General features: G+C 34.5%; 1 protein-coding gene across 6 annotated transcripts in view; it reads left to right on the forward strand.

Moving 5' to 3' along the window:
- Positions 1-27,732, forward strand: part of LOC134546158 (ubiquitin carboxyl-terminal hydrolase 47) — a 120,971-nt gene that overhangs the window by 39,100 nt on the left and 54,139 nt on the right. For all 6 annotated transcript variants that reach the window (XM_063388722.1, XM_063388723.1, XM_063388720.1 and 3 more), the window contains 7 exons: positions 4,275-4,449; positions 13,438-13,559; positions 13,648-13,841; positions 13,932-14,130; positions 19,457-19,669; positions 21,815-21,982; positions 27,209-27,385. In XM_063388722.1, the coding sequence (XP_063244792.1) occupies positions 4,275-4,449; positions 13,438-13,559; positions 13,648-13,841; positions 13,932-14,130; positions 19,457-19,669; positions 21,815-21,982; positions 27,209-27,385 (1,248 nt within the window). The remainder of the gene's footprint in view (positions 1-4,274; positions 4,450-13,437; positions 13,560-13,647; positions 13,842-13,931; positions 14,131-19,456; positions 19,670-21,814; positions 21,983-27,208; positions 27,386-27,732) is intronic.

Consider the following 27,732-nt stretch of genomic DNA (forward strand, 5'->3'; position numbering starts at 1 on the left):
TTTGGGCCATTTGTGGGGATTCCATTGCTACAAATATTTGTTTAGAAAAAGCCTCGCATTTAATGTTTAAATGTTTATTATGGACTTAGTAATTATTCAAAAGTATGAATTAATTAACTCTTAAGTTACCATGAAAACCACACATTGGAGGCCCTTAGAGGCTCTGATTTGCCTCTTGAATTAAATTAAAACATGTGAAATTTATAATTTTTTTCAATTGTTTTTCATGTATGTCTGGTGAAGAACAGTGGTCTCAAGCAGTACTGGTCAACTAATGATTTTTTGTCCACACCTTTCCCAGCATCAATAATGAGTATAAATCATTTCTATTCCATTCTGTCAAATTTTCATTTGGTTGATGATAATATTTACATGGAAAGGGGACAGCCAAATCTTGATGCTTTGCACAAAATTCTGCCTTTTTTAATCATCTAGTTCAAACGTTATCCCATTATTTTGTGCCTTATTGTAATCTGGTGATAGATGATGGCATGTGTAGCTTTCGTGGCCTTATTCATTTTCATGTTTACATGAAAAGTAATCCGCAAAAATATAGACAAAACTTTATATTTTATGTGATTCATCTACCGGTTATGTACTAAAAATGGAAGTTTGCTGTGGAAAAATCAATTTGGATAACAGTGTATGCCCAAAATAAATCAGTTACCAAAAGAAATAGTAAAAGCAAGAATTCAGAGAGAGAAAATGGTTTTCATGCGTGTGAGCATTTATTATGTTTGAAGTGGAAAGACACCAGAGATATCTCTTGACACTCACTACTTCGCATAAGGCTACAATATCTGAAGTTGATGTCAAGTTGAAAAATGGGAAAGTGATAAAAACAAAAACTCAAGTTATTTTAGATTATAACAAATCACCAGATAGGGGGAAGAAGTTATTTTCACAAATGCGTTCATCCTGTACAAGGAAACGAGAAATGGTGAAGAGAAGAAAAACTACCATCTTTCAACCTTTATAAGGGAAGTTTGAGAAGTTTTTGCCAAAAAAAAGTAGCATTATGTCTCAAAGAGACTGTTCAGAATGTTGCGATGCACAGACTGACTGTGACATTTCTCGGAAAAGATTCCAGCCACAGAAAAGATGATGAACCTAACGTAGTTTGAAAAATATTTTCTGAAAAAACTAAAGCATCCACTGGCAAAACAGGAATCAAGGAAACAACTTGGTGGTGTCCCACATGTTAAGTGCCTCTATGTTTGCCAGAATGCTTTTGTGGTTATCACACTAAAGAAAATTATGCATAATTTATCTCTAACCACAGTAGAATTTTGTTATAAAGTACATCAATAAAGCCTCAACTTTTATACTTAGTAATGAAAGTACTTTATTCTGAAAGTTACCTTTAAAACGTAGTATTTTTGAATTTTTAAAAATAAAGTAGTAGGGGATCAAATGTTACATTAGCTTGGAAGCAAATATTTGTAAAACAACAAGAATTTAAAAAAAATTACTGAACTTAATACAGTAGCCTAAATTCTAGGCCTACATATACAAAATGACAAATGGGTTAAACTATTTTGCAGATATGTACATTTATTGGGATAGAATTCCCTCGTCATCTCCTAGGCGAAGTCTCTTGCGACCAGCAGATAAAGATGACTGTTCATACAGTTTAATAATTTTTTAGCGATCTTTTATTATTGTTGACAGTGTAGTGGGAACGAAACCAAACGACCGTGCCACATCTGCATTTTTCCTGCCTTTGTCAACTTCTCTTAAAACTTACACAAAAGTAAACTGCTTGCGTTTCTTTTCATTTTTTTGGCCATCCATCCTGATTAAAATATTCAATCAACATCAACAATATTGTTTTCCTCGTGCCACGTCAAACTTAAACAAACCTCTCATCCATAGATAACCATAGCTCCGCACTAGTAGCGTGCGTTGAGAGCATGGCTGTGCCAGGCAATATTCCGACCTTCGTGGCAAAACAAAGCGTGTCGGCCATGTTGTGACACCAAACAGATCAAAAATTAACCTGCATAAATTAACATTATTGGATTTTCTATTTTGTATATAATTTAAAATATAATTTTTATTTAACGTTTGTATCTGCGGTAATTGAAACTTTTAAAACGTGCTCTATAAATAACCAAAAGATGGCGCAGCTAAAAACAATTGTCTTGAAGAGGGGCGAGACAGCAATCGATTGTTTAGATCGTCTCGTGCACTAAGTGTGTGATCCATGGAGGAGGACGAATGGCGCGTTATATTGTACTTTGATTCTATGAATCGTTGATACAATGTTTGTTTACGTTTTATACTTGTTAACGATTCTTGAAAGTGATAAAAATTAATCGTAATGTACATTTATATTAAAAAACCCCTGTGCAAAATCAGTAACTATCATGTAAAATTTTCCTGATAACTGGAAAAGAATGGTCGTTGTATTGAAAGGTATGATACGTTTTTAGTGTTAAAGTGAAATATTTTTACATTGTTTACATTGGTGTTTTGAGCGGGAATTTAAAATCATACTTTGAACTGAAAGATACGTTATTCTGAAGTACGTTGTAACGGAATTTCACTGTAATTTATAAGAAAATAATAATTTTCTTTTGAAGCACCTTTTTTTTGGAGTGTTGATGAAAAACAGGACACTCACAATTTTATTTTACCTAAAACAATTTTTTTTTGTGAATAATGTCATATTTTTGTATTATAGGTAAACCATATTGATTATATAAATTTGTATACAAACATACAAATATATATGCAAATGACTGCATATAGGCCTTCAGGTTATACATATGAAATAAATAAAATTATCTTTGTTGTACCTAGCATATTGGGTAATATGTATGTCCATATGTATTTTTTAGGTTAAAGTTGAAATTTTTTTGTTTGATTCATTTAGGTTGTAAATTTTTACTTTATGAGCATTATTTATTATTTGCATAAACATTAATTATTCCTTTAATAAATAAAAAAAAATATCTGTTAAGAAAATAATGCATGACATTAATTCTCTATTCTGACTAGTTTTTTTTTTTTATCTGGTCTGCTTTGCCTTATTTTGTTTGTATAGTTTTAATTTTGGCTCGTTTTGCTTATTGTTTTTTGGTATTTTTGTATCTGTCCATTTTTGTTTTATGTAACCTTGTTTAAAAGGTTTTGTTTTATCTTTGTGTTTGTTGATTGTATCTATGTTGTGCCTATCAATTAAGGCATGGTACAATTATTCAATAAATAAATAAATAATTTTCAGAACATTTGCCAAAAAATTTGAATTGTAATGACAAAACCATAATCAGTGTAATTAATAATATTGTGTTCCAATATATTTATTTCATAAATAAATATGTGTGTGTAAAATGTCTATGCATTTCACATAAATTACATGTATATTACATATATAATTATTTATTATTGTTTATTACAATATTTTGGTATTTAAAACAATTTCCATCATAAATCAATGTAATTAATGAATATTTGCATCATTGTAAAATAACCATCTGACATTTTTACAAATAGAAAAAACATGACTTATTGAACTAAAAATAAAAATTGTATTAATAAAATTGTATATAAGACAAAAAATTTTTTATAGATGCCAGAAATTTTTTCAAAAATACTAAAAAAAAAGGGCTGGTCTGACCACATAATCAAGCATATTTTACCATGGTATTCAAAAGTGTTAACAGAAGCTCAGATTAATGAGAACCTACATATTAATTATCCAATTTGCTTGCACTGTAATTTGCTTATTAATACTTTAATATTGAACTTGTGATATAACTATGAGACTATGACTATGGATAAAATTTAAGTAAATTTGCATTTATAACTTGATGCAGATTTTTGGAACTTATTCAGTAACTTCTTATAAATGTGATTTAGGAGTGATTATTTTTAAATACAGTAGAGTCCTGTTAATCCGGACCTCGCTCATCCGGATATCCTTTTAATCCAGATTTGATTGAAAAAGGTTTTATTTTGTTAATCCTACATCAGTTCTTAAATTAAAAACGACGGTCTACGTACAGAGTAGTATTAAATCTAAAATTAAGCTGTAGGAAGTTTTATTTATAAAGAAAAAAAATACATTTTTATAGTTACATTATCCATCTAAAACTTGTATTGTGTGCATTTTAAAGCAAATTTTGTTTATTCCAGACTTTTGGTTATCCGCCAGGGTCTGTCCCATCTAGTCCAGATAAGCGGGACACTACTGTAGTTAGAAAATGCTGCCTGAAAGGGTTATGTGTTTGTTGTTGTTGCTGGAGATACAATGTGTGTTGGCGCTGCAGACGTCAACGAAGTCTGCTGTGGAGACGACAGAGCTGACACGTAGTTTTGGCTGGGACTCCAGCGAGGCGTGGCAGCAGCATGACATCCAGGAGCTGTGTCGAGTTATGTTTGATGCGCTGGAGCATAAGTTCAAAAACACCAAGCAGTCCGACCTCATACTCCGGCTGTATGAAGGTGAGTGGCTCTGTTCCAGTTCCAGCAGGGTGGAAAACAATCTAGGTCCTGGGCGTAACATACTGACATTACATATCCTTGTCTTTTTTAAAACAATCTCAGCTATGCTACATTCTTAAGGATCTCTGGAGCACTACATGATCAAGTTGCAGCTGGTATCAAGTAAATAGTAGGGTGCCACTAACAATCAGGCTAATCTCCCATGGAAACCAGATCGGCTATGCTATTAAAAAACACGCGTAAATGCACAGGCACGCGTTTAAAAGGTTAACTACACGGTAATGAAACTTCAAGAAAAAAAAAACTCACCTAGGTAGGAAACAGATACATGGGGAGAAAATGATGTAAGCATTCATGTTCGTCTAGATACCTTCAAAGGAACATGAATTCTGCGTGGTACCCAATGTAATGAATTCGTAGACCATCTCTGCTTCACTTCATGCCGAACTCTTCTCTATTCTTGGTGTTCACCGCTTTTTCTGCATTAACAACATGCACACGGATTGACTTGATGGTAACATAATCTTGCTCTGAAAGACAATTATAAGCACGCCAACAGTCGCTAATAATTGAAGTTCCAGGCAAAATGAATTCTTTGATCACTCACAGAGTTCTGCTAGTGCGATCTTTGACAGGAAATAGAAAACTGTTATTAGTATTTCTCTCAATTCTGTCAAAAACCCACTGTCCCTGGATTATTTTACCTTTATTATTTTCACATTTACCTATAAGACTTACGTCTACATCTCTACTGCCGCCCTCCTCATCTCCCTGCCCGAGGGTGAAGCAGCGGTCAGGCTGCCACAGGAATGCTGGGTGGTGGGCTCGGAGGTGAGGTTCCTCTGACCGGGTGTCTGGGCTATGCTGCACCGCTGGTTCCGTGCAGCCTTTGAATATATATACTGTATAGAAGTCGCCAGCCCAGGTTAAAATTTCTAATACGGTTTTGAGGTGGTTGGTTAATTCACCGCCGCAAGCGCCACCATCTCTAGGGCATCGACTTGTGGTGGTCCCTAGCGGACAAGTTTCGAACTCTTCAAACACCCCTTCCCCCTCCTGTTGAACGACGTTGAGCTGCAGTGAATGATGGATGAGGGGTGCGGGGAATGACAGCAGGCGACAGCGCTGCGCTCTAACGTGTAAATAACAACTAAGACGATACAGGGCGTTACGGCAGCGCACTGCAGCGATGAAGTTCCCAAGCTGTACATCATACGCTTCTGAAAAACGTAGAGTAAATCCTATCCACTCGCGACTTCTATACAGTATATATATTCAAAGGTGCAGCTGTGCGGCCACCCTGTTCTTGGGCTCCCTTCTTTGGCTAACCAGGCCAGGGGGCTTCCGGCCTCTTTACTTCCCTCTGGTTGCAATAGCGCATAAGTACAGACAGAGTAAGTGCAGAGAAGCGGTGATGCGAGCGATAGCTGTGGCTGCAGAGGTTCGACCAACCAGGCTGTAGTTAGTGTTCCTGACCGACCACTTCGTACTCAGGTGGGACTGGTTTCCTTTCCATGCGGGTCAATTTTGTTGAGTACTTCCAGTTCTACACAAGCATTTAGGTGTAGAAACTATGGCTGAGAATCTGCATTGGGTTGTTTTTCCGAGTGGACAAATGTCACAGGATAGTCAGGCTGCTGAGGAACTACCCCACAGCTGTATGGGTGAAGAACGAGGCAAGGTGAGAGGGTTGAACCCAGGTCACCTGGCCGTTTTACCTGTTCCGTCCCTCGAGACGGCTGGGTACTGGTGAAGGGCTTTTGTGTGTGATAGATGAATTAATAGAGTTAGAGGTAGTGCCATACAGAACAGAAATGCATAAAGTCTGTGGCGAGTGTTTATAACATGCCTGCCTCCGTCTGGTTAGCCTTAGATGATTGCATTATAGTGCCTACTCATGACAGACGACATTGATGTCGGCAATGTCTGGAAACTAGACTAGGGCGGCGGGCGTATGGCTCCGCGTGAGCGGGCAGAGAGCGCACAAGGGAGAGCTGTCGGGCTCGCTACCCTTGAAACACTCAGTATTATTGCTAGAGAGTAGCCTTATGGCTTATGTACTTAGCTGCTGGAGGGAGAGCTGCAGTGAGAGGAGGGATGAAGGGTTTCGGCTGCGGTAGGCTCAGTTCACCTCTCTTTCCACTGCTCTGGAGGGGTGCAAGCAGGTTGAGCGGTGGTATATCGGCCTCCGTTCATTGGCAAGGTCCCATGTGCATCTAGGGCATTAGGTTGGGGGAACTGACATCTGTTTCACAACACTAAAACTGAACCCATACCACTAATTTACCTACAGACTGATCTACACTCCATTCGATCAACACCTCTCGACTAAAGGATGACCAATCTATGGCTGTTGGAGTGCTAACGTATAATTGTCTGGAAATGTAATGTGTGCATGGAAGATTAGTTATTATAAATAAATGTGTCATTTTAATTATCGTCTGAATTGTAAGATGACTAAGAAAACCATGTGCTGTTTTACTAGTTGTGATACTTTGTGATACTGCAAATAATTTATCATTTTATCAAATGGTTAACTTAAGTATAATTAAAAATACAGTGATATTGTGTTGGTTTATTTTAGCTGTACATTTAAAATACTGTATAATCATTAGGAATTATCAATTTAAAATTTAACTAACTTCCTCACCAACCAAGTGTTATGAAGAAGCATTTTATGTTAGACTAGCTGCCCGACCCGGCTTCGCACGGCTATACTAATGGAAAAAAATTAAGCCACATCTCCCATTTACAGTAATGGGTAATTAAAAAAAAATCAGTGAAAATTTATTACAATGCTGTATAATGTACCGGAGAGAAATTGAATAGCACCGATGGTTTCCCGACTCGTGCACGCATCGTACAACTGATGTACCCGTACTTCGTTACGGCAGTCTACAGGCAGATCACTCTTGCGCCGCTCATTATACATGCCCCTCCTTGTGGGTACACCACTGCCGCGCAATGCCCGTTGCCATGGAGATGCAGAAGGCATGAACAATGCAAAATCCTGTTCTCATGCAGACAAAGTACCCACTGTTGCCTGGTTTTAACCACCCATGGGATCTAATTTTCGGAAAATGTCATCCTGCATAACATAAGGAACATTACTGTGAAGTTTCAAGTCTGAAAAATATATACACTTGAATAAAAGGGCAATAAAAAAACTATAGGTGGGATGATACCACACTTTGGATACTCGATTCTTAGAGATGGTGATTCATAGCATTTAAAATAATATTTAGTATTTTGAATTTGAAATTTAGCATTTTGTAGCATTTTTAAAAACAAGATTTAGCCAATTCTCTCATTTTACATTACTGAAGAAAAGTATATTTTTATAAAGCATTAAATAATACACGTATTAATTATTAACAACCACAGAAATAAAGATCTAACACAACTACAAAGATAGCCTATCTTGGCAGGTTTCCAAGCAACTTTTTAGCACTTATGAGTGGAATAAATTGAATACTTATAATTACAATAAATATTTTTTAGCCGTGTTCATGGCCATAGTTGATGTAGAGTGCACAAATAATGTTATTGAAACTCTTTTTTTTTTCTTTCAATTTTCGCCTTCTTTTGGTTTTCGATCATGCCAGAAACCTTTGCTTGCCGTTTTACCGACTTTTTTCCTTCATCCGATTTATCGGTGAATCTTTTTTTTGCAGCCTGACGTCCCTCAGATTTAATGTGCTTTTCAAGTAAATCTTTTTTTTTTTCCACTCCAGACGGCGATTACATAAATTGCACATTAAAATATTCATATCACTTTCGTAGAACTGTTAATTTTTGTATTCATTTATGCGATCGCGAATGGAAATTACGTTTCGTCCCATTTTTACCACGAGAAATAACAGTATACAACACATTCACGAGTATGCACGTATTTGTAAACACACCACCTTCCACAGACTACACAAGAATGCAGCTTTCACGTGAAACACAGACAGAAAATAGGCGCGGCGAAGCAGATATGTCGCAATATGGTGGCCTAAAAACTTGTACTCTGCAAGATGACGGACAATCTTCCAGCTAGTTGTTCTTTGCTTTGTTTACAATCGCGAGGCACGGATGGCCATTTTTCATTCAATATTTACGAACAATAGTGTTGTGAATGACGTGACAATAAGATACTTGTGCTGAATACGCCATAAAATGATGGTTTCTTTTGATACTGAACTGAAACGAAATACAATCGGTAAATAAATTGTGTAGAGTGAAGACGAATCTACATTTTTTACCTTGTTTTAGCATTTATCTCGGAATAGTCTAGATTTTGCATTTTATAGTGGAAAAAAATATAATTTAGCATATTTTCGCAGCTATTTCGCGAAAACGAAAAATCACCATCCCTATCGATTCTGTATTGTTTTTTCAGTTTGATACTCTCGATACTTTGATACTTTCAATACCTACTCCAGGGAAAAATATTTTCCCATTAAGTAACAATTATTACAAATAACATAAATTACTTTTAAACTATATAAATTCAATCTATCATACCAGCACAATGTCAGATTAAACTTAAATACATAATGTGTAAATAATTGCATTATATTAATGAAAGATATGAATTCATCATTATATATACATATAATAAAACCACCAGAAATGTAAAATACAGTCCATAATCAAGTAAAGCTGACATGAGAAACAGTGGCCTTACAAAATGTTTGAAGTCCTTCCTTGGAGGGGGGGAAAAGTCACCAAGCCTAAATTAGAAATAAAAAAATTAGGCTATTGTAAAAAGAAAATCAGAAATTTTTGCTTGTTTGTTTCATTTGACAAACAACTTTATGCAACAGAACAATTTTCAATAAAATTTTAACTTGAGAAACGTAAAATACAAAACAATTCGATCGTAAGAAAACAATAACAAACGGGTATATTCAGTTCAAAGATTAATGAATGCACAAAATATGAGATCCGTGCCTTGGTAAAGCGCATGCACCATTTTCATAATCATAGCTAGTTTGCGCCACTAGTCTCGCTTGGTGCTGGCCATAGATGCTACTAGCGAAGTGCACAGTCTTCCTGATACTATCCATATCTATGGTGCGATAAGTTATTTTCTTACGTTTGCAAAGGTAAACAATGAACTTTTTCAAAATAAAAGTATTAAAATGTAGTTTATCAGGAGGAATAATATAACAAAAAATTTTGTGAATTTTAGGACTTTTCCGCTTCGTAAAAACGTATGAAACGGGAAATTAATGATTTTATAAGTGTATGTTCCGGGAAAGTAAACCATTGTAAATATAGTAGTTCTTTCAGCGGGACCAAAATTAATCGGCGTATGACACGGGAAAATATATGAAACGGGAACGTATCATCGAGGTTCTACTGTAGTTGTATTTTGTACGATGGCGACTCAAAACTTAATTCATTACAAATGAACAAGCATTCCTGTATCGAAAAAATGTATCGAACTTACAGTTTCGATACTCGATACTTTGCGATACCGTCAAGTATCGAAGGTATCGAAGAATCGAAAATCCCATCACTAAAAAAAAAAAAAAACAAATTAAACACACAGAGAAAAAAAAACAATAGTTAAGTTTGCGATTTAAAGTCATAAAAAGTATTTAAATACTAATTGAACTCTTATGAGGGTACTGATTGCTTCGTTGTTAATATCACACGGGTGTTTTTTACTTGTATGGGAAAATTAATAATGATAAGGCATCTAGTGCGTGGCAACAATGTTAATAGGCAATAGCGCCTGCGGCATTAACACACACTTCGTACGTGTACTGCATGTTGTATCTAACCCCCTCCAACGCATTTGATTCTAAATTGGACTTTTAGTAAGGATCCCTAATGTTATTGATAATATAATATAGCCTATAGCCTTCCTCGATAAATGTACTATCCAACACTGAAAGAATTTTTCAAATCGTCCCAGTGGTTCCTGAGATTAGTGCATTCAAACAAACAAACTAACTCTTCAGCTTTATAATATTAGAATAGATAACATTTCCTTTTGTAAATTATTTTATTTTTGATAGTGTTGGGCCTATTCCTAAAATATACCGATTCCAATTCCATTTTCGATTCTTAAATTAAAGGGTCAATTCTTCGAATCCGATTCCGATTCCGATTCCTTAATTTTTATCTGACAATGTTCAACAGAGTAATATACTCAGAAAAAAAGGTTGTTTATGATTTTAAAAATGTAATTGCGTTGTGTTTCATTTTCTGTGCAGAAATTAACATTATATACAGCTTATATAATGTTAAAAAGTATGTTCATTACTACCATCAAGTTACGCTACCTTGAATTTCTAGCACAATTTGGCCTTTTAACCTTGCATATAGTTAGACGAAACACGTGTTCAAACACTGCCAATAATCAAAGATGTCTTATGACATAAATTGTAAATAATGTTATAACTTAACCAACTTTAGATACCTTACATTATCAACTCAATTAATTTATTGTAAAAAAAGAGGGTTTGTACGGTTAGGTTAAGAATTTTATTTTCAAGCACAACTAAATAATGATCCAAATAAAATGACAATATAACCTCGTTTTTACATATTTCAAGGGACCAGGGCGAAAAAAAATAAAAAGAGGGAAATGTAAAAATAAAACTTTATTATCTCATTATGATGGAAACAGATATGCACCACACTAAAATAAAATGTCAGAGATGCTTACTTTTTAATATATTAACTAGAACTTAATTATCTCATTTGGTGAAAAGAGTAAATCCATCCACGATTGCAGTTCTTCACAACCGTAAAGAGAAAATAAATTTTCTGTTCTTGAGTAAGAAAGATCTGTGCATGTTTTAAGCATCTCAAAATTTCCACATTTTATGGTGAGATTTTCTTACACAAAATATTTAAACTCTTCAAATAATCACGTGTTAACATTTAATTCATATCAGAAATTTATCGGAAAAAATTCTGTTAAACTAACACAACTACTTTCAAAAGATTGTTTATGTTTACTAAAAATTTTACGAACGTTTCAGCAGCAATGTTTGGAAATTCAGATTTGCCAAATGCCTTTCCAAAGAATTTCTAATGTAAAACGAGCATCGCTAAACACGCACAAGAACGCCGATTTACAGCAATTTGGTTATGTTGCTTTTAAACTTTAAACTTATTTTAATATGGTCGCAGTAATCCACTGTGAATTTTGATAAAATCTCTTTAAAAATTTATTTATTTATAATTCTTTAAAGTTTAATGTGTAGAGATGTGAAACATCTTAATTTTCACGTTCACGTCATCAAAGATTTGGTTCATGGCCGTATTATTTACCATGCCAGGTAGCACAATCAAAAAATTAGGTTGTTTACAATGGCAAACGTAGCTGCCACGATCAAATAGTTAACGTTTAGTAAATAAAATTGACATTAATTTCTTTAAACATTGATGGTTTCGTCTAATTATTTTTGAAGGTTTACTATTAAATGCAGTGCTGCTGCAACGTAATTTCCGAAAAATCCTTTCGCTTAAAGCGGGAAAGTAGATACTGCATTTGTACTGTAGGGAAAATGGCGGTGCAAGTAAATAAATACGTTAATCACCAAAATTCGTAAATTTCAGTTCCGTAAAAAAGATTTTATTATGTGGTTTTAAAATTATAATTGCATACATTTTAATATTTTCTTACATTGCGTAGGAGATGTATTTTGCAAACTTACAAAAACAATGCAGGAATCTGTAATGGTCGATTCCAAAACCATTGTATTCTGAATCCCGCGATTATAGTGGAATCGAACGATTCCGGAATCGGAATCGACCCATCACTAATTTTTGAGCATGAAGACTTTGATTTGGTTTCAAGGGGTGTCGTAGAGCTAATTTTTGAAATTCTGTTTCAAGAAAATTGGGATTGGACTCTTATCACTACTAAAAACAAAATTCCATAATTAGCATGCAGTCCATGTTGTAATAATATATAATATTAACATAAATTTATAAAAAAACTAATTACCATGTTTTCTCGCATAATCGTCGCACATTTTTTTCTAAAATCAATTTTGAAAAGTAGGGGTGCGACGATTATGCGGAAAAAAATTTTTGTTAGGTAAAGTTATTCATAAAAACAAAACTCTTTCATGGAAAATACGTTATTTAAAAAAAAGGTGGAGTATACAAGAGCACGCCAAACAATCTATATTAATAATTCCTTAAACAAAAACCTTTCTTCAACTTTAAATAGAAAAACCAAAACTTAACGCGAATGCAAGCCACTTGAATCTGACGTGAACTAACGTGTCGTAGTTAACTCGGCACCTGACAGATAGCGCGCGTTGCATCCAATCGGTGAGATATCGATATTCGACTACGTGCGTGCGCTCTATACGGGAAGCAACATAACCAAACATGAATGATGCGCTGGCTACATTTTTATAAGCAGTACGCTGCGGTAACGCAGACAATCAGATAAAGGAAATACCCTTTAAAAATGTCTTTAAAAGATAATTTACACGTCAGACAACTTTGTATTTCCGTTAATTAAATAAATAAGTGGTAATGACCGAAACAAATTTTAGATTATACCTACACCGTGGCGACGCAGACGATCAGATAAAGGAAATAACGTTTAAAAATGTCTTTATAAGAAAATTTACAGGTCAAACAACTTCGTATTTTTCCGTTAATTTATTAAGTAAGTGGTAATGACCGAATGAATATTAGTTTTCTACTTTAAAATAGATCTTTTTATACGGAAAAGATACCTACACAAAGCGCTCGGCATCTACTAGTAGGACCAAAAACATCATGCGACGTTTATGCAAGAAGTTTTTTTATCCGAATTTTGACAGCCTAAAATATGGTTGCGACGATTACGCGCGTGCGACGATTATGCGATAAAACACGGTAATCATGAATTAAAATTGTATGTCTTTATAGATCAGTTGCTATTTTTTTTTTTACTTTTAATGCTGGAAATTTCCTTAAGAGGTTTTTCTGTCCTCTGATTTGTTATTAATGCTTATTGATCTGTTTTTTTTTTGTTAGGTAAAATGACTGACTACGTGAAGTGCCTGTTGTGTGGTACGGAGAAGACCAGGGAAGATACCTTCTTGGACATCCCTTTGCCTGTCCGTCCCTTTGGAAGTTCTGTGGCGTACGGCAGTGTTGTAGGTATTTTGCTCATTGGATTAATTAGTGTTAAGTGTTGTTAATAAGAGAAACTGTGCTCACCAATGAGCATCTTTTGTTTTGCAGGAAGAGGCTTTGCGGGCTTTTGTGCAGCCAGAAACTCTTGATGGAAATAACCAGTACTTCTGTGAGAAATGCAACAAAAAATGTGATGCCCACAAAGGCCTAAAGTTTTCAAAGTTTCCGTATCTACTCACGTTGCACTTGAAGCGATTTGACTTTGACTACGCAACCCTGCATAGGATCAAACTTAACGACAAGTATGTTGAGTTTATGTTCTTTATACCTTATATTTTCTTCAGCATTTGTTTATGTTGTTGTTTTATTCGAGTTACTGGTATTTTTTTTAGGGTGGTGTTCCCCGATATTCTGGACTTAAATAGTTTTGTAGCAGTGCCCGACAGTGCACGAGAAGAGAACGATGCAATGTTGGATGACTCTATTGTAAAGAACGATGATAGCAGCACTACAGACAGTGGATCAGCGTTAGATGATGAAAGCTGTCAAGGCACCGAAATGACCACTAGCACGCAAGAGACAGATTACCAGGTGACTTGAAAGGGGATCGTAAAGATCTGGCCACATAGCATTTCTTGTATTCTGAGTCTTAATATATTTATTTATTGCATTTATTTTGTGTGGATGTATTCTGTTATAGTTTAGGTTTCATTTTTTCATTAGTATGGTTTATTTACAGTATTCTTGAAACATTATGACTTTAGTAATATAGAAAGTAGTATTAAAACATTTAGAAATATTGGAAAAGAAAATTATTAAATTTACTTAATAGCATGTATAAAATCTTACTTTAAGCATTTATAAATTTTTCAAACCTTTCAAGATGTGTCATAATTTTCATGTGTTTTTCAAGATAATTTTCACCCAGTGAAAAAGTTTAGAAAAATTTAGCTTATTTTGAATGTTTCGAACAGTGCACAGTCTACAGGCATAGGTAGATTTCAAAGAACCTATTTTTCTTCTGGAAATGTTTTGGAAACTTCTATAAACTTTTGGAACATTTTAAGTACTTGTACTTAACAACCTGTATGTTTACCAATATTAAAAAAAAATATTGATTTAACATTTCCTCATATTCCATACCACGAAAATATTTTGAATGTTTTTAACTTAATGCAACCAGCATTGAATGTCTTAACGAATTTTATATTATCCCTACTAAGGTAGTTAGGCAATTATTTTTGTCATCCAAACACTATTTTTCATCCCTGGCACTAATACATGTTTCTATAAAAAAAATCTTTGGACAAAGGTTTAAGGTAATGATATTAAAATGGCTATTAATGAATTCTAACAAATTTGATACTAAAGAAAATCTATTATTATTAATTTTTTTTAATTTCAACCCCTGTTTTTGCTGTAATAGTTCTTTTCATCAAAAATTTTTTGATCCAAAAGATTCAGATAAAGTTTAGGAGTTTAACAATAAATTATAATGGATTTGATTGTATATCTGTTAAAAAAATTAACACTTTTTTTGTCTTTATACTCTTGTTATTTCCACCCCTTGCAGTAATGATTTGCTAGATAAATTTTACTTAAGATAAAAGTTTTCAACAATATTTAAAAAGTTAAACAAAAATAAACATTAATTTGATAGATTACATGGTACAGAAGTTTTATTTATTTTCTTATTTCTAGCCCAGGTATTTTCAACCCCTTGCAGTAGTGGTTTGTATTATCAAAAATTTGTTTCAGACAAAAGATTGATATAACAATTATTAGATTTATAAACAACTAGCGGCCCGTCCCGGCTTTGCACGGGTGGACATGATTTTTTTAAATATTTTTACCTTTTATTCATATTTTTTTGTTTCATTTCTTTTTTTTTTAAACATAGTATCACATTATCTATGTATACTTACAATCTGAATTGGTTCATCATTTTTTTTTATTAAAGTAACTTATTTAATCTTAAGGGAGACATATCACTTAGTATTTTTTTTATTTACATTTTTTCAACATTTTACATAGCCCCCCCCCCAAGTATTGTTGGACAATGAATTAGCTCAAACTGTTAACAGTCTAGAAATTCTGATAGACACAATCTATCCAGACATCGAAAATCTCACAGAAAGAAATTTCAATTGGCTCTGTTCGAGGGCGATAGTGTCAGGAAGAAACGACTCAGTAAATGAGATAAATATATTGATTATGAAAAAGTACTGGGTGATGTTACAAATCTATTAACACCGTGTGCAACATCGAAGATACAGTGCACTACCCACAAGAATTTTTAAATTCCCTTAATCCTGCCGGCTTCCCGCCCCATGAACTAAAATTAAAAGGAGGTACTCCCATTCTGCTATTGAGAAATTTAAGCCCTCCCAGAATGTGTAATGGCACAAGACTTTTGATAAAGGAATTACGAGACAATGTGATTGTAGCAACAAAGGTTACAGTTTCTTGTGAAGATATTGTTTGCCCTTACGATAAATAAATCTCGGGGACAAACTTTTTCAATTGTTGGCATCGACCTAAGAAAAGAGTGCTTCTCTCATGGGCAATTATATGTTGTCCTTTCTCGAGTAGGATCTCCTGAAAATCAATATGTTTTGTTATCACCTACAAATACCACTGCCAACATAGTGTACAGTGAAGCTTTAAATTAAAAGTTTTGTAAAATAAAAGTAAGAACCAATAGAATTAAATAAAGCTTTAAAATAAAAATGCAAATACAGAAATGTAAAAATTACAATGACTTAGAAAAACACCTAAAAAAAAAAAAAAAAAAAAAAAATTTAAAAAAAAATATTAATAAAAACTTAGGAAATTTAATTAGGTAGGATCAGATAAAAATATAACATGTTGTAAAAATGTAAATAAGAAAATACTAAGTAATATGTCTCCCTTAAGATTAAATTAGTTACTTTAATAAAAAACAATGAACAAATTCAGATTGTAAGTATTCATAGATAATGTGATACTGTGTTTAAAAAAATATAGAAATGAAACAACAAAAAAATATAAATAAAAGGTAAAAATATTTAAAAAAAAATAAAGTCCACTCGTGCGAAGCCGGGACGGGCCGCTAGTAGTGTACATTATAAAGAGGAAAGAGCCTCGTGCCACGTCAAACGTAAACAAACCTATCATCCCTAGATAACCATAGCACGCGTCTCGAGCATGGCTGTGCCAGGCGACATTCTGACCTCCATGGCAAATGCGTTTTAAACAGAAGTATGAATAACATTGTCTATCAACTTTTAAAATTTAAAAAGAGGTTATTGTGACATAATTATAATAGTTGGACATATAGGAGGGTTATTTTTTTTTCAACCTCCGATCAGCTGTAATAAAAAAACGGGAATGAATTGGGAAATTATTTTAATGTCAAAAGAAACGTACATCTTTACTATATTTTTCCACATACATAATCACCGTGCAGATTGAGGCATTTGTCGTACCGATGCACCAGCTTTCCAATACCCTCTGCATAAAATGATGCCTCCTGCCTATTCAGCCACATTTTAACAGTGCCCTGCAGTGTGATTACAGTTTCATTTCTCCATGGCATGACCATTAATCGATACCCTAATCGCTCGTACACGAATCGACACGTCTCGTAGTGTTTACCCCCTTCCACCAACCATGTGGAGCGGCCAACTCACACCTCAGTTGAAGCTTGGTTATGGGAATGTCAACATGGCTGCAACGATAAACTGTACGGTGAAATGCGAGCTGCGTGGAGTCATCCGTTTCTTACAGGCAGAAGGGCACACTGCAGCAGAAATCCATCGCCGAATGAGTGTTGTGAACAGTGAAAACTTTATGAGCGATGGCGTTGTGCGAGAGTGGTGTCGGAAATTCCGCGAAGGCAGTATTGATGTTCATGATGAAGGTGGACAAGGAAGGAAGTCGGTAGCAACAGATGAAACAGTTCAGAGAGTTGATGCAGTTGTTCGTGAGAGACGTCGATTCACGATTTCATAACTGTCTGAACAATTTCCGCTCATATCAAGGTCAGCCCTATACGCCATTGTTACAGACAATCTCGGATACAGGAAAATCTGTGCCAGATGGGTACCCAAGATGTTGACTGACATCAACAAGGAGCGGCGAATGGCATCAGCCTTGTCGTTTTTGCTGCGTTACGCAGACGATGGTGAACACTTTTTGACTCAAACTGTGACAGGTGATGAAACATGGATTCATTTCGATAATGAAGAAACAAAACTTCAATCACAACAGTGGATGCACACCTATTCTCCAAACAAGCCGAAAAAGTTCAAACGGACATTCAGCACCAAGAAACAGATGGCTACAGTGTTCTGGGATCACCAAGGTGTGCTACTGGTTGATTTCATGGAGCCAGGGACAACAATCAATGCTGCTGCATACTGCGCGACACTACGACGGCTAAGACAGTCAATACGCAACACGCGGAGAGGAATGCTGACATCTGGTGTTGTCTTGCTTCATGACAACGCCCGACCGCATAGTGCCGCCGTAACACAACAACTCCTTGCAAGATTTCGATGGAAAGTGTTTGATCACCCTCCTTACAGTCCGGATTTGGCACCGAGTGACTATCACCTTTTCCCCACGTTGAAAAAGTGGCTTGGAGGACGACGCTTCAACACCAATGATGAACTGCAGAGCACTGTTAAAACGTGGCTGAATAGGCAGGAGGCATCATTTTATGCAGAGGGTATTGGAAAGCTGGTGCATCGGTACGACAAATGCCTCAATCTGCACGGTGATTATGTGGAAAAATAGAGTAAAGATGTACGTTTCTTTTGACATTAAAATAATTTCCCAATTCATTCCCGTTTTTTTATTACAGCCGATCGGAGGTTGAAAAAAAAATAACCCTCGTAGTATCGCAAAGTTTTTTGTTGTTATTGATATGTTCTTTAATATGTTCTTTAATATTGTAGGACATACTTTTGTTCTATCATCAATTGTTTCAGCAGCGCATGTGATGTAAGATGTTTTTTGGCATTATTTTTACATATTGGGTTACGTTACTAAAGTTTTAGTAAGTATTTTTTATCTTTTCTAGCAATAAATATAGCCTATGTTACTCAGGATGAATGTAGCTTTCTAAGGGTGAAAAATTTTTTGAAACCGGCACAGTAGTTTTTGAGTTTATTCATTACAAACATACACACAAAAATACAAATCTTTCCTCTTTATAATATTAGTGTAGATATGAATGGATTAGATTGTGTACCTACTAAGGGAGTTATGGATTTTTTTAAATTCTAACCCCTCATTTTTCAGCCACTTCCAGCAGTGGTTTGTCCATATAATACATAATTTGTACAAATTTGATGTGTCTATGAAGGGAGTTATGATTTTTTTTTGTCCTCCAACCCTTGTTTTTTCAACCCTTTGCAGTTCTGGTTAGTCATATGAAAAACTTTTTCAGAAAAAATTATTTTGGTATTACTCAGAGTTATAATGTGTTCAAACGGATGTGATATTTTCCATATTATGGGAGTTACAGTGCTTTTTCTTTTTTTCCAAAAAAAGTCTCCAATTCTACTCTTTGGTAAGATGTAGCATATTAATGAACTCAGCTGAGATTTTTCGCTACTTGATTTGATGTATCTCTCTCTTTCTCTCTTTCTATCTTTCTCTCTCTTTCTCTCTTTTTCTCTCTTTCTCTCGCTATCTCTCTCTCTCTCTCTCTCTCTCTCTCTTTCATAAACTTTATCATAAACTTTATCATAAATGTTTTTTTAGAGAAATGAGAATTGTTTTTATTAATAAATCAATAAATTTTTATTAGCTTGTTTTATTAACAGTTATAGTGGGCATACTATACATACTATATTCTAACTCTTCACTAGTTGTGTTGAGACATTGTTTCTTTGTTATTCTTGGTCTTCTATCGCTTTTTGTTTTTCAGGATGACGATGAGGGAATCGACATGACAAATGGTCGCAACCTGCATGAAAATGAGAAGAATCGCAGGCACACCCTGGAAAGAGGGCCATATCTGTATGAACTGTTCTCTATCATGATCCACTCTGGCAGTGCCACTGGGGGGCATTATTATGCCTATATCAAAGATTTCAGCAGTCGTGAGTGGTTTTGCTTCAACGACCAATCAGTTACTCGAGTAAGTATTTTAATTTTTTTCATCCCATTTTAATGACAACGTCATGTACTTCGACTTCGGCGCGGCGTAGTTGTCACCCCTCCTACCCATTCCCCCTCCTTTCCCCTTTAATTATGTCACGATTCCTTCTCCGGCCAATTGGTAATTGATCCCCCACCCTTCTGGTTTACTGCACTTGCGCGGTTCCCCTTCTGGGGTGCTGCTTTCGAGGATTTTAGGTGCTAGGTTTCGAGGCCTTTTTAGCTGTAGCCACCAACAGTGTCGGGTCACTTTGCATTTGAGAAGCATGTAGTTCCTTTTGTAACCTTTTAAGTCAGTGAGGGGTACGGTGCTGGCGAGCTCTCGACATGGTAAGCTTCTTCGCGGAACTTGGGTTTGTGTGCTTGGGCACCAACAGGTTGTGGCCCTGTTCTTAACGTCAGGTGATCGTTATGTAGCTTAATGATATTTATTCTAAATTATTTGTTTCGGCTTGCCACTTGGAAATTACGTTTGGCATTCTGCAGTAGGGTAACCATGTCGAGTAGTCTCGTGGTACGTACGGTTTTGTAGTTAAATAATTTTTCAATTCTTTTCTCTTTTTTTTTTTGTAGTAACTGTATCATGCTGTGCCAGTTCTATATTAGTCTGGTCTACGTTAACAAGTTAGGCCGTTTGTGGCATAATGTGCTGTATCTATTTGATTCTTTCTCTTTTTGACATTCACTGCTAGCTAGCTTTGGTTTGCGAGAGTCCGATTGCGGGACTTTATACTGTAAACTATAATAGTTTAATGTTATGCTTATAAATTTGTGCAAGTTATGGTTGTTACAGTTACAGGGATCAGTATTATACAGTATTATCAGTATTATATCAGAATTATTCAACTATGTATTTTGTGAAAGAAACTATTTTGTACCTGTTTATAATGTACCTATTTGCAGTTGAAAGGATAGTAAAGATGACGTCAAGATAAAATTTAACTTTGCTTATACCTACAATAACACACCTCTAGTAGCCATTCCTAATCCAGCTTAGGACATTGACATTTGTTTTCAGGTACATATTTTGTGAGGGTACTTTTTTTATAGTTTATCCATGCATGGGTTGGAGGTTATTTGCTGATCTGCAACAAGTACCCTTCACCATAGTTATTGTTTTAAGAAGGTGGTTTACGAGGACAGGACTTTATCTTCAAGTTCAGGTCGAGTATTTAACCTCTCAAAATAAGTTGTATCCAGTTTCAGTCTGCTGTTATGGACATAAAATTTTTGCAAACTGTGTTTTCATGACTCTTTGTCGTAATAGTAATGGTTTATTTGCTGCATTTCACACAAAATATGTGGATTCCATTACAATAGTTGGTTGAGCTGTTAACAATTGCATCAGAAATAGCATAAGAGTGTGGTATTAAATAATTAAAACTATTTTCTAGTAGTGATTTAAGATATTGTTATACCTGTATTGTTTGTAGTTTGGCCAAAAAGGGTGGTGGTTTTTTCAGATAAGCACAACTGACTCACATTTTTACTTTTTTTTTTTGTTATTTGCTTATACTGTGCATAGCGTAACTTTTTATATGTTCATATGTTTTTTTCTGAAAAGTTTTTATACAAGAAAGTGGCAGCAACAGACTAGGATAATACAGGGTTAACTTTCTTACCACTTCTATTACATTCTTCTGTGAGGTTCAGGAAAAGTGATTATTCATAGATATGTTTTTTATTTAGGGTTTATTTTCCACATGTTCATTTAAGTGAATGAGACAAATGTTCACAAAAGATATTAATTGAAAACCATTTGTACATTTTGTAAGATCAAAAAGATTTAAATAGATTTTTTTTGTGCGACTCCAGATAAGATACATTTTCCACTTTTAGTCTATTTATAACACACAAAGCAGTCACGATGGGGAAAAAAACATGCATTACTAGATAAAAAAAAAGTCACTAGATTTGCAAAATAGTCTTCGACACAAGATAACACTTACAGAGCAGAACGAATGAGTAATTGCATTATAGTGTATTTTTCAGATAAATTATTTAGTGTAAAATTAAATTTTTTATATTTATAGTTTGTTAGCAGTATCCATATTTGTCAATTTTTTCTAACTGTTAGAAGAGTAACAAGCATTGTTGATGAGATTATTGACGGTTGTCACGGCAGATAACGTACGACGACATCAAGAAGACCTACGGCGGGGGGCCTATGAGGGGCTACTACTCGGGTGCCTACAGCTCCAGTACAAATGCCTACATGTTGATGTACAGACAGATAGACAAGGAGCGCAACTGCGAGGCTATGACTGTTGAAGAATTCCCTCCTCACATCAAGGTACCTTGCAGAATGCTTGATAGTGTAAAGTAAGTTTACATGTTGTTAGAACTACACATACAGATAATAGTTACTATTAAATGTGTATGTTCTTGGTGTACATTTGCAGATGTTTTGTTTGAAATTAAATGATGTGTCAGGATGAAAATAGTCCCAATGAGTATAAATTTGTATAAAATAAGTGACATTAACTCAAAGCATCTTTTAAATAGGCTAAACTACTAAATTTGTGATTTCTTGAAGTAAGAAATTATGATGTTTTGCTGTGCATTATTGTTTATAGTGGTATTACAGAGCACTTTATTCAGGGGTTTGGTTTGGACATATTTAAACCTTTGTTGTATTAAAAATCTAAAGTAGATGGACTGCTACTTAAAAAATTATCCAAAATCACACAATGACATCTCCAAGTTTAATGTTACATGTCCCAAATGCTTTGTTCCTGTTGGTAATTAAAAAGACCAAAAAAATACTATTGTAGTTTTACTAGTTTTTTTTATTTGGTTTGTGTTGTTATTTAATACTTCATTTTTTTTAATACTGGGATTATTTTTGGAGGTTTGTGCACAGTAATTATTCCACTTACATTTAACTTACAGTATGGACTGCATGGTTCCCAAACAATGTAATTTTTTTGTTTAATAAAACATAAGTAATTATTGATGATTAATAGATTTCTTATATCTGCTGACACTAATCCATGAGACCTGAGAAATGAAAGGTTAATTTTTCATAAACAGCTGTGTGCGTGGTGGTTTTTTTTATTTATTTTTTTCCCACAAAAGTTTTATTGAACAATAGTCACAATATTTTAATGGCATTATTCAGGAAAACAGGTTGAAAAATTACATTTTAATTAATATAACAGATTTACATTTGACGAAGTTAGAAATACTTGGCATGGTTCAGAATCATTCCTGCCACATATACCTATGTTTTTTTTTTTAATCATAGGTGTTTCATTGGAAAATTGAAAATATAAGTACAAAAAATTACCAAGTATAAAAGTTCACTTCAATAATGTTGATTTTTCCTTGTATTTACTCTGTACTCTTCCTCTCAAAGTAAATCTTACGGAACAAGTCAAGGTTTTTATGTCTTAGATTGTGATGTTTGTCGCTAAAAAAAACCCTCGTACAATCAACATTAGTACAAGGCAGCTCTACTGTTTTGAGGGCAGCCTCAGAAAATTCTGAATAACTGACTAAAAGAGAACTCAAAAGTGTAACTACATCTACTTTCACATCATAACCAACTTTATTTTTATTTTTTTATCAGTACTTGCAATTCTTTCAAGTTCCTTAAAAAACATGACTTGTTTTAACTGCCTTCACAAATATATGTAGATAAAAATACACTGGGGTTGAAAATGCTAACTCCCCCTGAATAATGTAGATGTTGGATCACATGCTTTTAATGCAAGCAATTTCTTGTGTCCATGTGAGGCAGATGTTATAAATTTGGCAGTCAATTTTTCTTTAGTGACTACTTTTCCACACATCCCAAGATATTCTTCTGTTTTTGGTCCAAATTTTCTGGCTTCTGCAAGTTCTAGCGCCTGTTCAGTCTTGCTTGTATCACCATGAAGAGTATGGCTACATGGATATGATGCACTTATACTTTCTTAACCAAATCTACTATATCTTGGCAGATTTCTTTCACAAACACTGCTTCGATCTCAATGTTTACGAGTTGTTCTTCAGATACTGCAGACATGTACTCCACCCCCATGTTATTTGTGCTGATGATTTCATTAGTTTTCATGAAATTCACACTTGTGTGGAGATGGTCAGCGATTTAGCACACTGAGTTGGACCATGAAGACCACGTAGTCATAATCTGCATTGGAATAAGATAAATATTTTAGTCTGGTTAATTAAAACTATTGTTTACCATCGCACTGCTTAGTTCCCTTGTTACAACCACGTTCCACCGAAGGACCACGCAAAATAATTGCGAGAACCACGCAAAATAATTGCGAGGTATAATTGCACGAAACTGTCCAAACCCACAAGTCACAGCACCTGTCCTATGGTCCAGAACACGAATTGTATGCATGGCATACCCATTGTTCATGTTTACGTTGAAGTCAACCGCACAACCTACTCACATTATGAACAAAAGAGAACTGAACAATCACAAACTGGCGCCAGGTAACAGTATCTTTATGGTGAGTGTCAGCAACATCTCAATGATTAAATTCCCTTCTAAACACCAGTTATACCTAGTTACACAACAACTATGAAAATGCATTTTTTTTCTTCCATCAGTGTCTTACCACAGTATTTGAAATACTTCATTTTTCAGTGTAGCTATGTATCCTGTTTTGTAAGGCAGGCAATTATTTTTTCTCGCAGAACTCTTCACACAAGGAACATCTCAACTTCCTTCAATATATTTGTTGAAGAATTATTGTATGTTCACATTTTCAAGTTTTTCAGTGGAATGTTTGCACTAACATTTGTTTCAGTTAATCTGTTTCCCAAATACTCGACTGTCTGTTTCCTCTTTCCAGCACTATTGTAACAGGTTGCAATTGAGGTCTGGAATTGGGAAGATTTCTTATCGTGTTTTTGAGCACTACTTAAATTTTTAGCTAATTGTAGGTGTTTTTCTTCTGACCCTTTCCTTTCTCATAACACTTGACAGTTACAGTACTTGCACATTACAGTATTTCTGTCTAGGCAATTCTTTTCACTGAAAAGCTCTTGTTTGTTGCCCAAAACTTTTGGTTGGGCATTGCTAGCAAACTGTGCACCGCTATACCACAGTACTAAATATTATTATACTACACATTACATAAACAAACTTCAGGTCTGATGCCTTCACTTGCCGCAATCCGTGAGGCAAAGTTTTAATGGCTGCACTATTTTTTAATAGGGGAACGTATCTATAACAAGTAAACACAGCAGTTATTAATACCAACCTACTGACCCAATAAGGCAGCGTCCAATTGATATTACCGTGTTTTATCGCATAATTGTCGTACATTTTATACTAACATCAATATTGAAAAGTAGAGGTGCGACGTTTATGCGGAAAAAAAAATTTTGGTAGATAAAGTTATTCATTAAAACAAAACCCATTCATGGAAAGTACGTTTATTTAAAAAGTGAAGTATAAAAGAGTATGCCAAACAATTTAAATAATAAGTAATGCAACAAAAACCTTTCTTCAATTTTAAATAGAAACACAAAATCTGTGATCCGATTGCGAGCCTGAACGAACGCATAACTATCGTAGTACATACCACGAAAAAGTGCAGGACATCAAATGTAGTTAATTCGGTACTCGACAGAGAGAGCGCGTTGTGTGCAATAAGTGAGATACTGATATTCGACTACATGTGCGCACTCTATACGGGAAGCAACATAACCAAACATGAATGATGCCAACTAGCGCTGGCTACGTTTTTGTAAGTGGTACACGGCGGCGACGCAAACGAACAGATAAAGGTTATAACGTTTAAAAAGTCTTTAAAAGAAAATTTACACATCAGACAACTTAGTATTTCCGTTAATTAAATAAGTAAGTGGTAATGTCCGAATAAATATTAAATTTATACTTTAAAATACATTGTTTTATACGGAAAAAATACCCACACAAAGCACTCGGGATCTAATAGCGGGACCGAAAACATCCTTCGATGTTTACATAGAGGTTTTTTTTTATCCAAATTTTGACACCTTAAAATATATGTGTGACGATTATGCGATTAAAGAGGGTAAATGTGATGTAAATAAGTTTAAATAGAAATTACAAATATTATTTTATAATACAAAAGAATTGAATTTGACAAAACTGTTCGGGATTGCAATGCATATTTACATTACACAAGTCAGTAATGTCAGTTTAGTGTATTGGTACTTCTGGACTTTATTTCTATTCTAGTTTTGAGATGGAGCCTTCTGTAGTATTCGTTGCTTTCATGGTGCACGTTGTGTATGTAACAATTAGACAAAAATAAATTAAATAAGGTCCTAAATAAATATGATTTCATATGACAAATACCACAATCTGAATTAATAATTGCCAATAGGTCAGTGGAAATAAACAGTGTTATAAATATTCTTGTTTCAATAAAATAAATCAGCAAAACTAAATTTTGTATCACTTTTCATGGGAGATTGAGGATTTTGTGAAGTTTTCATTAAAAGTGAGAAATTTGTGTTTTGGTGCCAAATTTGCGGTTACGAAAAGTTTGTGTGTTTAACCTATTGTGCTATTGCTTATAGATTACTTTTCAAAATTATATTTCGTAAATGTCTTATCTTATTAATTTAATACTTAAGGTACAAAAAAATTTAAACTGTCAATTTAGTCATCAAAAGAAAGTATAGTGAACACTTCTTCAACACTGGCTTTCTGGTTTAGCTGTATTCACGGGTGAATTTCTGGTGACATTTTTCATCACTATGGATGAATTACATTGCTTCTTTTAAAACACGAAGCTGCAGATATTAATCTATTTAACAAATTGAATATTACCACTGCAGAGAAAGTGGGAGGGACTTTGTGATGAACTCCGTTGGCATGCTCTCTCTCTCTCCCACTCCCCCCACACATCACAAAGTTTTATCTTGTCCCATCTTTCACACCCTTTACTGGTGTCAAAAGTGACAGTTCACAGGCAGACCATGTAGTTTTTCAACTAAACTCGTCCTGTAGCTGACAGCAGTCAGAAAGGCTTAAGAGTTACTTTGGAAGTAGTACAATAGAGCCGCACAGCAGGACATGCTAAGATTTGCTAGTAAAATTAAAACTGTTACAAATACAGAAAATTTAGTAGATTGTTTTGTTCATAGTAAATTTGCAAGTTTTATGCTATGCATTTTTTCCCTGTGATCCATCTTTTTTTAAATATTTTTGCAGAGAAGGTAGTGAAAATGATGATGTAACTTTTATAGGAATTCATCTAAACGATAAAAAAAAAAAATGAGAAAATCACATTTGATCTTCAAAGCATTAGATATGACAGTATTTTTCGAATGTATTACGATCATGAATTTTTCAGGTCTCTACTGCAGTACACTATTTATGTATTCTTTATTTGGGCCACAGAGGTTAAGTGGTCAGATCAGGGTATCCTCACTTGCATTAAGTAACCTTGACGCATGTTTAAAGCAGTAGTAATTATTGGCAATTCTAAAGTTTAATCATAAGAATATTAGTTCTCTAGGAAAAATTTCCCCACATTACTCAAACACAAATGACAATTTTTTGTAGGTCTTACTGGAGAAGATACAAGAGCGTGAAGAGATGGACAAGAAGATACGAGAGAAGGAGATGGACATGTGCAGGTTAAGGGTGTATGTCCATCATCCCGTGCACAAACTGCAGGACACCAAGCTGTACTGCCCCAACAACATGACCTTGACAGATGCCACTCGCTCTGCGTGGGAGGTTGAATTTTTATTTTAAAATTGTATTCTTTTAAAAGTACTTTTGTTCACTTAATTGGGAAGCTGTACTTATTATAGATTCCAAAAAACTTAACAACTCTGCCATTAGTTTTGCTATTATGTATTTATTACATTTGTTACATGCCTATTAACAATTAAGCAAATTAACTTTAAGAGAACTTTTATTCTCAAGATTTAATAGTGTCTCATGTGTTTTGAAGAAAATTTCTAAAGTAGTGGCTTGGTAAATTTTCTTATCAGGAAAATCTTCTTAACAATGAAATGATGAAAGTCAGCAAAAGTCTTAGAATGCTGCATACTCAAAATTTAATGTTTAGCATCTCAGAT

The sequence above is a fragment of the Bacillus rossius genome, chromosome 1, assembly GCF_032445375.1.
Source record: "Bacillus rossius redtenbacheri isolate Brsri chromosome 1, Brsri_v3, whole genome shotgun sequence".
Lineage (NCBI taxonomy): Eukaryota > Metazoa > Arthropoda > Insecta > Phasmatodea > Bacillidae > Bacillus > Bacillus rossius.